This window comes from Myotis myotis, unplaced genomic scaffold (genome assembly GCF_014108235.1).
Source record: "Myotis myotis isolate mMyoMyo1 unplaced genomic scaffold, mMyoMyo1.p scaffold_m19_p_19, whole genome shotgun sequence".
NCBI classification, from domain to species: domain Eukaryota; kingdom Metazoa; phylum Chordata; class Mammalia; order Chiroptera; family Vespertilionidae; genus Myotis; species Myotis myotis.
In genome coordinates, this window is record NW_023416323.1 from 6,063,142 (window position 1) to 6,075,078 (window position 11,937).

An 11,937-nucleotide genomic window follows, 5' to 3' on the forward strand; every position below is an offset into this window, starting at 1 on the left:
ATATTGAGACAGACAGCAAAACTCAGATCATGATAGTTCACTAGATAGAAATGATCCAATAACTTGTGCTGGTATTTTGGGTCTCAGGATGCTGAACATGTTTTGTGCTGGTACTAATGTCTGATATAATTCTATATTCACAAACATGCCTGTTACCCAGAGGCAAGTATTTTTTAAATGGCATTTTTTATTTCAGAAGGCGGTCAGACATGCTACAGAAATAACTGAAGTTTTATTTACCAGTCCATGTGAACTATTGATTCCTCTTGAAATTGTAACATATGTACTCCTATGTCAGTGTGTTTAGACTTTCAAGTATTTTAACTCATTTCTGGAAATGTAACATGTTTATAAACCTCTTGATTTCTAGCAACATATAGAAAACACCTGCTACTAAAAACACCTCACAAATTCTACTTGCTGTCAGCCATGGCTGGTATTCTGTCATTAGAGAATACACAGCAATATCTGATATGTTGCAAGCCTTCATAATAGCTTGAACTTTAAAAAGTTGTATCTGATGGATGTAAATTTGCCTCCCAGTTCACTTAGTGTCAAGAGCTAAAACTGTAAACCTAACTTTTTGTTGGGGTCCAGCTCCAGCAGGTCCAGGGGTTCCCAAAGGTGTGGATGGAGTCGGCGAAGAATGAAGGACACGGAGGCAGAGTTCAGGTGATCATCATAGCGAGGTTCTCCAGCCAGGTTCTGTCCAGGATCTCCAGCCAGGTTCTGTCTTTATTGTCTTGTTACATCTGTATTTATACCAGTTGATTTTAATCCTGTCAATTTCTATTCCAAAGGTTAGGGCGTTTCTTATCTCCATTCCAGGGAGTAAAGATTAGGTAGCTTAAGCGTGATTGTTCGTAGTTAAAGTGATTAACTACCCGCCTGGCACTTAGCTAAGGGGTTTTATTCCCTCCCTAACTTCAGGGAAAAATTCCTACCTGGGGAAACAACCTTTCCTGGAGAGGTGACCTTGGTTAAAACACATATCTCTAAGAAGGGGAGCAAACATATTAAGAACAGTATGCCATATACACCAGGTCCCTTGAAACATATGCTGTGCAGATGTTTCTTCCCTGCAGTGACTGTGTCAAGCAGCAAGGATGGACCGGCTCCCAGCAACTTTCTTTTATTGGTGGGTAATAACTGAAAAAAATTATTTTATTTTTATGCTTAAAAAAAAAGAAATGATCGAGAGGTTTTTTTTTTGTTTTTTTTTAGGATTTAAAAATTGATGCTCAGCCAGCGTGGCTCAGTGGTTGAATGTCGACCTAAGAACCAGGAGATCATGGTTCGATTCCCGGTCAGGGCACATACCCTGGTTGCAGCTCGATAAATCCCCAGTGTGGGGCGTGCAGGAGGCAGCTGATCAATGGTTCTCTCTCATCATTGATGTTTTTATCTCTCTCCCTCTCTCTCCTCTCTGAAATCAAACTATATTAAAAAAGAAAAATATTCCTTAAAAAAGAATTTAAAAAAATTGATTTTAGAAAGAGAAACATCAATCAGCTGTCTTGAGGGAATCAAACTGGCAACCTTTTGTTGCACTGGACGGTGCCCAACTGAGTCATACTGGCCAGGGCCAAAATTATTTTTGTAATAAAGGCCCATAAGACCTGAGTGCCTTCTGTTTACCTGCCCATCCCTTTTGGGAAAATTCAGCCTCAATTCACACCTCATAGTTGGGGCATTGCTCTACTGCCAAAGGTTCACCATTTCAACAATTCAGCTTGGATATTGAAACTTCCTGGAATGAGCCTTCCTAGCGCTGTTAGACCGTGCTACCAAACAAAATGGTTGCTCATCAATGCGTCCTTCGGATTGATTTATGACCAAAAGGGGGAACTGGGAATGAAAAGGGGGCTATATAATAAATCTGGCAAAGTTCAGTGACAAAAAGTGAACAGGTCATGGGGGGTAGTCACACCACAGGTCTATAAAAGGTTTATCTTTGCCTTAAGCAGCCCTGTCCCTTGTTCTTGTGTGTTTAGGTTAACATACCTTTGAAATGCCTCTTTTTCAGACACCTCTGAAGTGTAACTACCCTCACGAGAGCACATTGTTAACTAACTAACCTGTAATCCAGTCTCCGCCTTGCTTTTCCCCCCACCTTCATGTAATCTTCCTTATGCTCTCTCCTTAAATCCAAATGTACGAGTATAAAAGGAAACGCAAACTGTCATTCCCTGGAGGATTTGAGATCTTGCTTCCTGGCATATGTCCTCAGTTTGGTTCAAATAAACTCATAAAATTTCTCTACAGGTTGGACACGTACCACATCCTGTTTTTCCACTTGTCTATTGGTGGATACCTAGATTGCTTCCATATCTTGTAGAAAATGCTGCATAGTATATAGTTAGCATATTTGAAAGCTTACTTTGCCAGGAGCGTTCTTCACAACTAACAGTTCTTCCCAACAGCTCCAGAAGAGTTAGCAAATGAGCTACTTGAAGAAGTTAAGTCCCATTGTCAGTTTATCTGACAAGTATTAAACTCCTGTCACCTACATGCCGCCCTGAGTGTCCCCCACTTGAATTAAGTGCCCGTGCTACTACCACAACTATTACCACTAATAAAAAAACATGCACACCACTCAGCATTTTGCACAAATTATTCTGCTTAAACCACAACAATCCTCTGCCCCAACGCTATTTCCCTCATTTTAACAAAGATGAGGAAATCGAGACTCTAAGGAATTAAAACCTTTGCCCAAGGTTACACTTAGGGAATGGAGCCTAATATGTGACTCCAGTGGCATCCCCCGCCCCCTTCCACTCCTGCCTTTTGACACCCTCTACCAGCAGTTGCTGAGTCTGGCACAGTGCTCTTATAGACACGATCTTATTTTAATTTTGTAAGAGGTAAGCAAGAAGATCCCCATTTAACAGACTTCACGTCGCTCAGATAGGTCAAGACTTCCTAAGGTCACACATCATGTGGTGAGTTCGAATTTGAACCGAGGCCGATCTGGCCTAGAGCGTAGATCCCCTGTTGGGCCGGGTGCGCGAGAAGCTCAATTGCGGGGTTTGGGAGGTGCAAGGGTAGGTGTGAGGGGTCCGCACCTTGGAAGGCTAAACACCCCGCCCTATCACTGCCAGGGCAAGTAGCCTCCCCCTCTACCCTCCCCTCTTGCAGCCGCCAGGGCATGCGCCCTGAAGCCAACCTCCCCTCCCTGGAACCCGCCCTCAGGCTCCGCCCGTCGCCGAAGGGCCAATCCCGGGTGGAGGGCGGTCCGCACGGGAGGGGGCGGTCCCTGCTAGTAGTCAGGCGCCGGGAGTCCTGCGCCGGAGTCAGAACTGCGTCTCCCGACCCAGGTGCCGGTCGCTGAAGGAGAGCCAGCGAGCGATGGTGCCGCCGCCGCTTCCTGATTGGCTGCGGGTGGCTCCCTTTTCCTTCTGATTGGCAGCTGGTGACTGGGTATGTAAATGAAGGGAAGGGGTCTGGGTAGGGAAAGAAGGGGTACCAGGAGCGGGGCCTCTGGCAGGTTCGATCCCCGGGTCCGGCAGGTGTGCGCCGGGGCTGCCAGGACGGAAACATGCTGGACTCTAAGCGCCGTCCGCCTCGGCCGGGCCGGGTGAATCACGCCGCAGCCCCAGAAGGGGGCGGAGGAGCCGGCTCTCTGGCTCCGGCTGCGTGACTCACCCGCCTCCGCCGCCGCTTCTGGAGGAGCCGCCTCCACTGCCTTCCGGTAGCGAGAGAGGCAGAGAGCGCCCAACAGCCCGCCCGGGACCCCGGCCTGCGCGGCCCCGGCGGCCGGCAGAGCAGCAGCCGGGACACGGCGATACGGAGGGTCCCCGGGTCTAAGGGGCCGGAACCCCCGGAGGAAGGCCCGCCTGGTGCCGCTAGGGGGCGCGGGGATCGGGGGGCGGAGTCGGGGTAGGGGGCTAAATTCCTGCGGTTTGGGACTCCCAGGTCTGCGGGAAAGGAGGCGAGGACCGAGCTCTGAGTGGTGTGAGGGGTTAAGGTCCTGCTGGACAAGGGCCCGCGGACTGGACCCTGCCGCCTGCCAGGAGACCGGGGGGGGGGGGGGGGCCAGGGACCCCCCCCCACCCGGGGGGAAGTGTAGGGCCTCTTACTGCTCAAAGTGATCCCCGTGGCCATCAGGATTTCCTGGCAAGCTCCGTACACTCTGCCTCCCAAATAAATCCTGAATCGACCAACTTTTTTCCATATCCATTACCATCTTCTACTGCAAACCACCGTCATCTCTCATCCCGAAGAGTGCAGTAGCCTCCGAATGGATCTCTTCCCCCTTCTCTCCACACCCCCATCTTCCTTGAAGTAGCCAAGGGGGAGCTTCTGGAAACCCCATCAATGCACACCACCACTCTCCCCCTGCTCAAACCCCTCAGTGACTTCCCACCACACTCACAATAAAATCCCAACTTCTTGTCTCGGCCGCCCACCTACCCCTCCCCGCCCCTCCCCACTCCTACTCTCATCATTTCTGTGTACTGACCACACTGGTCCTTTTTTTTTCAGTTGAAGCTCATCCCGCCTCAGGCAGGGTCTTTCTTTGCCTTTGCTGTTGTTCTCTCTTCCCAGATTGTTTCCCCCTGGTTATTTCTCAGGACTCATCATGCTTGAGGGCTCACCTCAGAGGAGCCTTCCTTGATCACTCCCCAGAACTTCCTAGCACCAGCTATACATTTCCTGTGTTTGTTAGTTTATTGTCTAATGCATGGTACTCAATAAAGATTAAACTATGAAACAGCCCCTTTTGTAAGTAAAAAAAAAAAAAAGAAGGTTGAATATTGAACACTTCACATGGTTCATTGGAGAAATAAATTATAATAGTTATTAATAATAGTACTTATTCATATGAGAAACTGCTATATACCAGGCACTGTTGTAGTGTTGTTGTTGTTTTAATCCTCACCCAAGGGTTTGTTTCCATTGATTCCAGAGAGGAAGGGGGGAGGGGGAAGAGAGAGAGAGAGAGAGATATCAATTGTCTCCAGTACATGCCCCAACCTGGGATCAAGCCCGAAACCTTTTGGTGTACGAGACATCTCTCCAGCCAACTGAGTCACACCAGCCAGGCCATAGTGTTTTTGTATATTATCTCATATATTCCTCAAAACAATTCTAGGATGTAGATATTAATATCATTCATATCTTAAAGATTCCCTAAGAAAACGTAGGCCCAGAGAGGTTAAGTGACTTGCCCAAGGTCTCACAGCATTCGTCAGAGCCAGGATTTGAACTTAACATTGGCTTTCCATAACTCAGTGACTCTTCCCTCCCCACAGAGGATGCTGAGCAAGGGCTTGAAGCGCAAGAGGGAGGAGGAGGAGGAGGAGGAGGAGGAGGAGGAGAAGGAGGCCCTGGCAGTGGATACCTGGTGGCTGGATTCTGACCACCCAGCAGTGGCACAGGCACCCCCGGCCGTGGCTTCCAGTTCTCTCTTTGACCTTTCAGTGCTCAAGCTCCACCACAGCCTGCGGCAGAGTGAGCCAGACCTGCGGCACCTTGTGCTGGTAGTGAACACTCTGCGGCGCATCCAGGCGTCCATGGTGCCCACGGCTGCCCTGCCGCCTGTGCCCAGCCTGCCTGCAGCCCCTGGCATGGCTGACAGCCTGCTGGCCAGCTCAGACGCCGCCCTCTCAGCATCCATGGCCAGCCTCCTGGAGGACCTCAGCCACATTGAGGGCTTGAGCCAGGCACCCCAGCCCCTGGCAGAAGAGGGGCCACAGGGCCGCCCCATTGGGGGAGCCCCACCCAGCCTGGGTTCCTTGGACTTGCTGGACCCAGCCACTGGCTGTCTGCTAGACGATGGGCTCGAGGGCCTGTTTGAGGACATCGACACCTCCATGTACGACAGTGAACTTTGGGCGCCAGCCTCTGAGGGCCTCAAACCTGGCCCTGAAGATGGGTCAGGCAAGGAGGACACTCCGGAGCTAAAGGAGACTGAGCTGAAGGACACTGAGCTGGACTACCTCATGGACGTGCTGGTGGGCACACAGGCACTGGAGCGGCCACCGGGGCCAGGACGCTGACCGCAGGGCTGGGAGGGTGTCTGGTGACTAAACTGAGAGTTGATGGCTGAGCCAACTCTCCTTGGAAAGACACGGCTGGCTCCCCTAGGACAGAGATGGGGGCTTCAGAGAGACAGAATCAGTCATGGGCAGCTTCACCTTGGTCTCTTCTCTTAGACTGATGGGAGGAGTCTGGGATCAGCCCTCACGATGGAATGACAGGGCTTGGTGGCTGGATTGTGATTGGACCAGGCCTCGTGCTGGACTGACTCCCCTGAGGTCGTAGCCTGGAATATGGTTCTCCCTGATGTGGAAAGAGACCCCAACCAGTTTTTTGAAATTAAAAACCAGTCCTCGGAAATAAGTCTGTATGTTTCTTTGTCTCTGGGCTAAGGCAAGGGTGAGAGAATAACCTTTAACATTTATTGGCTCTGGACTGTGTACTGCACAGCTCCAGGCACTTGACATGTGTTAACTCATTTACTCATAACAAGATGGGCATTTTCATTATCCCCGTTTCACAGCTGAGAACAGGCTCCAGGAAGTCATCACTTGAGGTGGGTTTCAAACCACGAGCTTTACCGTTTTATTGGCCCGAGAACCCCCCGGAAGGCGCTTAGCCAGGTTTCTCTGGTGCCTGTACATCCTGGTTGTGGATGCAGAGGCGCCCAGGCTGCCCTTCAATAATGAAGCCTAGTCCTTACCTGTGTGTTTTGGGGGCTGGGGGTGGCGGCAAGAGAATAAGCCAGAAAGTAAAGCACAAAGCTGGAGGCCGGATGGAGCCTCTCCAAGGAGCACCAGAGGCAGCTCTCCAGGAAAACGGTGACAGAAAGGGAGACTCCAGCAACTTTTTAAAAATAAAATTCCTGCCCAGCTGGCCGGGCGTGGCCCAGTGGCTGAGCATTGACCTATGAACCAGGAGGTCACAGGTTGATTCCCTTCAGGGCACCTGCAGGGATTGTGGGCTCTGTCCCCAGTGGGGGGCGGACGGGAGGCAGCCGATCAATGATTCTCTCTCATCATTGATGTTTCTCTCTCTCCCTCTCCCTTCCTCTCTGAAGTAAATAAATATAAATGTATATTAAAAAGAAAAATAAATAAAATTCCAGGTCTCAAACCGGAATTTGGGCACTAACAGGTAGCTCGGAAATAAAGCCACTGGGTTGGAGGCTTGGCCGAACTGGCAAGAAGAAACCCAGGCCCCAGCGAGCTGAGGCCACCTGCCTGCCTGCCTGCCTGCGCCGGGTGTCCGCGCCACCCCCGCGGTCCAGCCGCATTCCTGGCGGGGCGGGGCGGGGCGCGCGGAGGCCTGGCTGGGGACCCGGGCGGCGTCCTTCCTGGCGGCCGTGGGGGCAGGGCAGCGCCCGGGGTGCGGGCGCGGGGAGGAGCAGAGGCCCGGCGGTGAGCGGGGGGGCTGGGCCTCGACGGGGCGGCGCCGGCGAAGGGACACGGGGACCGTGGAGCACTCACGCCTCTCCTCCGCCCGTAGCTGCAGGGAGGCTGGCGCTGGGCGGGAGCCGGGGGAGGCGCGCAGCCCCGGGCGGGAAGGGGCGGGCGGAGAGGCGCTTCCTGGAGGGGCAGAGGAAGTCGTGCCCATTTCTGGAAGTGGATGCGGCGGCCTGGGCGGGGAGTGGAAATGGCTCGAAAGGAGCGGGTGCCCAGGCTGAAGGTCTTCCGGGTGCCCGACTCCAACCTCGGGGGAATGGGACTCCGACTCCGGGTTGACCCTGACCCAGTCCTTGGGACTTTAGTCGCGCTCAGCGATGCCCCCTGGTGCCCAGTCTGGGGTCTGTGACGTCGCTGCCTTAGATTTTCCCGAGATCTGCCCAGTGGCTCAGGAATCCCCCAGTGTGGGGTCAGCAATGCCCCCTGTTTACAAAATTGTGGGGGCCTGTGGCTGATGTCTCCCAGTGCCAAATTGCAGGATGCTCCGTATGCCTACAGACAGCCAACCGGCCTGTGCGTGATCCTCCCCATCTGCCCCCTGAGCCTCCTTGGCCCGCCATGCTCCCCTCTCCCCAGAGCCTCTGGGTACAGTTGCAGACGTTGTGCACTACACAAGACTCCATATTTAAGTGACTACCGCAAACGTCTTGGGCACCTGCATGTACATGTTTATGATAACGGTTTCCCAGCAGATGGAGGTCAAGTGCCTTGGGGAAGGGGAACTTCCTTTGTCCAAAAGCACCAGATGGGCTAGATCGCTATGGTCCCCATTCCTCTGGTGCCCTCAGGTTTATGAACAGCTCCTGCCCGAGGACCTGCCCCACTGTCCCCATGTCTGACCTCTGGATGATTGTACAGGCTCCCTGACTTTCTGGTGTGCACTTCTGTCCTCAGGCTCAACCCCAGGAAGCCACACCACCTCAGCCAGCAGATTCCAGGGCCCACACCATTCCTCGCTGAGCTGCCAGCCCTAGTGCTGCTGCTGCCTTTCACAGAGCCTCTGTGTGTTCCCACCACAACACTCCCCAGGCCAGCTCCCCTCCATGGACATTCACAGGGATCCCCACCACACACCCACTTCTTTCCTGTCCTTGGTCTTCTTCACCCTCCCTCCCTCCCTTCTTTCCTTCTCTCCTTCAGCAAAGATTCATGAGTACCTACTATGTGCCTGGCCCTACCTAAAAGGAAAATCTGACCACATCTCTCCCCTGCTCCGGGCCCTCAGAATGTATCCCAGTCCTCTAGGACCTGAACCCTGCACCTTCCAAGGCTCACCTTCCACCCCTGTGCCAAGTACCTAGGATGTGCAGTCCCAGCATGGAAATCTAATGATGCTTAGTCCATGATTATTGGCACAATAAGCCGTAGAGCAGCGGTTTTGTTGAGAGCCAGACCACCTGTGTTGGAACCTCAGCTCTGCCATCTGTGGCTTGTGACCCTAAGCAAAGTATTTAACTTCTCTGTGCTTCAGAGTCCTCATCTCTAAGCTGGAACCGTAACAGTACCCGCCTCACACAGCTGTTCTGAGGAAAGAATATTCTAGGACAGGGGTGGGCAAACTTTTTGACTCGAGGGTCACAATGGGTTCTTAAACTGGACCGGAGGGCCGGAACAAAAGCATGGATGGAGTGTTTGTGTGAACTAATATAAATTCAAAGTAAACATCATTACATAAAAGGGTATGGTCTTTTTTTTTTTTTAGTTTTATTCATTTCAAACGGGCCGGATCCGGCCCGCGGGCCGTAGTTTGCCCACGGCTGTTCTAGGAAGAGGGAACAGCATGTGCAAGAATTAGGAGGTGAGGGACCCTACAACCTCTTCAGGGACCTGCAAGCTGCTGGGTTTGACTGGAAGGAGGGGGAAGTGATAAGGTCAGTGATGGGGTTGGAGGGGTGAGGGACTTCGCTCTGAAGGCAGTAGGGTAAAGGGATCTAGGAGTAAAGGGATCTCTCTGGCTGCCATGTGCACGTGGTAGTGATGAGATGAGACGAGGCCAGGAGACCAGAGGGGAGGCCAGGAGCAGCCATGGGGAGAGGTGGAGGACTGATAAGCAGTGAATGAGGAGGAGCCTAGGACGAGACCTCAGCTCTGGCTAGGAGACTGGGGGATGGGGGGCCAGGCCTGCGGTTGACACCAAGGCCAGAGAGGGACATGGTGTGTCAAAGCGTCCACATGGCTTGGCCCTGGGAGTGGAGCTCAGTTGAGAGGGCCAGGGGCAGGAGCAGACATGAAGGACGGAGGTGAGGATAGTTTCCCTGGGCTGCACCGGGAAACCTGGCTCCTGCCCAACTCAGATTGGGTGGGGAGAGGGTGGTCCCTGAGCAGAAGCGTCCACCTCCTTCCCCTGCCCTACAGGATGTCCTGTGTTTACTGAGGTGGCCTTGGCCAGAACCGGGACACTGGTGCCAACTTCTAAACTCAACTTCCCATGGCCACACCCTCTCGGGTGAGGGAAAGCCAGAGACACAGAGAAAGAAATAGAGACAGAGATGATGAGACAAAGAGACACAGAGCTCAGGAACGAAAACAGGGACAAAGGGAGAAACAGACACAGAGGAGCACACAGAGAGCCATACCAGTTATGACAAAAACGCACTAAACTAGGGGAAGGAGCTTCCTTCGCCTGCTCAAGGGCAGCTCACAGCTCACTTAACGGCAAAAGACTGGATGCTTGGTACCTGCGATGGGAACAAGCGAGGGTATCTGCCCTCTGAGGCACAGAGAGAAACAGGAGGGCAGGCAGCAGACTGTCTCCCTGGTCTGTCTGACCCTGAGCAGACAGGGTGGATTTTCTTCCCGACTCCAGTCTGGCCAGTAGTCAGGCTCCACCCTCAACTACTTAAAACTTAAAACTCAGCTCTGCCTTTGTCCCTCCTGTTGGTACCCAGGGCTCTCAGAACAGTTTCAGCCCCTCCTCATGGCCCTGATGACCTCTCCTCACTCTCCCTCACACTCGCCAATTTCTCAAAGGAGCTCTGCCCACAGGCTATTCCCTCCATCTGAAACCCACTCTCATTTGTCTACCACTCACAGCTTTGCATGGATCCCTGTGTGTCCTTGTTGGGGCTGACGCAGCAGCTCGACGGATGAACAGATTAGTCAGACACAGTTGACTGTGCAAGAGAGGGTTGGGGGGCCCTGGCTTTAGTAGCCAGAGCTCCCTCTTTTGCCTGCCTCGTTAGGCCTTTATTGGAATTTTTATCTTTAGATACAATCAGTAGGATGAGTAATCTTGGGAGGACACATGTTTACCCTGTCCTTAGGCAGGGGCATCCAGGGATTAAGCATAAGGATTCCAGTAAACACCTGGGGGTCTGCATATGCACAGGCTTGTTTGGAAAGGCCAAAGAATAATTAGGGGCGCCGCCTTCGACACTTCCCTAAGTCGGAATTCTGATGAAACTGGGCAGGTGGCCTTCCACACACTTCCCTTTTATCAGAATGTCCTCCTTACAACTTTCCAACCAAGTCTCATGTGCTCCCCAACATATCCTTCAGGTGCCAGTTCGAATGTCACTTCCTCCAGGAAGCCCTCCCTGATCATTCTGATAGTACCAAAATGCCAGGCCCCTCATATAGACCTAGATCCGTCTTTCATATCACTTGGGTCTGTGTGTAATAATAGACTCATCCTGTTGATCACTTTTTTAACGTCTGTCCCCTTTCAACTGTGAGCTCTGTGAGGGCAGTCACTGTCACTACTGTGTCCCTAGCACGGCCCGGCCCAGGGATAGACACAGAGAAGGCATCTGCTAGGAGCTGGTAAAGCTATAAACGAGACGGAGATGCTAAAGAGGGGCATGCTTGGTCCTGGGGGCACAGCTACTGGTATGAACAAGGACACAGTTCTCAGCTCTTGGACATTTCCTATGTGTTGAGCTCTCTTCAGATTCGGCTCCTTCTGCCCATAAAACTGTTCCCTTCCCTCTTCTCTAGTCTAGTTCCTATCAGTCATTCAGTCTCAGCTCACACATCCCTTCCTCAGGACGCCTTCCCCGACCTCCCTTCCTCGGCTGGCGCAGGCCCCTTTCCTGGGCTCCCCCGTCAGGGCCCTGATTGGCCTCTCTGCCTGCGAGTCTCCATCACAACCCTGGCCATTTTGGGTCTGTCCCCTGTTGGGCTGTGAACTCTGTGAAATCGGGCCCGGGCTACCTCGGTCACACGGTGTCCACAGCACTGCTCAGCGTGGGGCTGGGCACAGGACCAGGTGCTCACTGACCGCTGATATCGGATAAAGGATTGCTCCCTTCTCCCCTCTGGTGCTCTGCCCGTATTTGTACCTCCACCTGAAGCCCCTTCCCCACCTTTGTACCTGGCTCCCTTGTCTCAACCCTTCAGCTTGACTTTAGATGTCTCCTCCTCCAGGAATCCTTTCCTGTGTCTACCCCCACCCCTGGAGTAAATGTAGGTGTGTCAGTGTCTCTAGTGCCCAGCAAATGCTTTTTGAATGAATACATGAACAGATGAATATTTGAATAGATCAATGAAAGCGAGGGGTGTTGGGGGTGGG

General features: G+C 52.6%; 1 protein-coding gene across 1 annotated transcript; it reads left to right on the forward strand.

The window, feature by feature from the left end:
• Positions 1 to 3,262: 3,262 nt before the first annotated feature.
• On the forward strand, positions 3,263 to 6,345 carry SERTAD1 (SERTA domain containing 1). Its single transcript, XM_036346499.1, has 2 exons — positions 3,263 to 3,420; positions 5,256 to 6,345. Exon 2 carries the CDS (start codon positions 5,259 to 5,261, stop codon positions 6,000 to 6,002), a length of 744 nt encoding a protein of 247 aa, XP_036202392.1. The 5' UTR covers positions 3,263 to 3,420; positions 5,256 to 5,258; the 3' UTR covers positions 6,003 to 6,345.
• Positions 6,346 to 11,937: the final 5,592 nt, after the last annotated feature.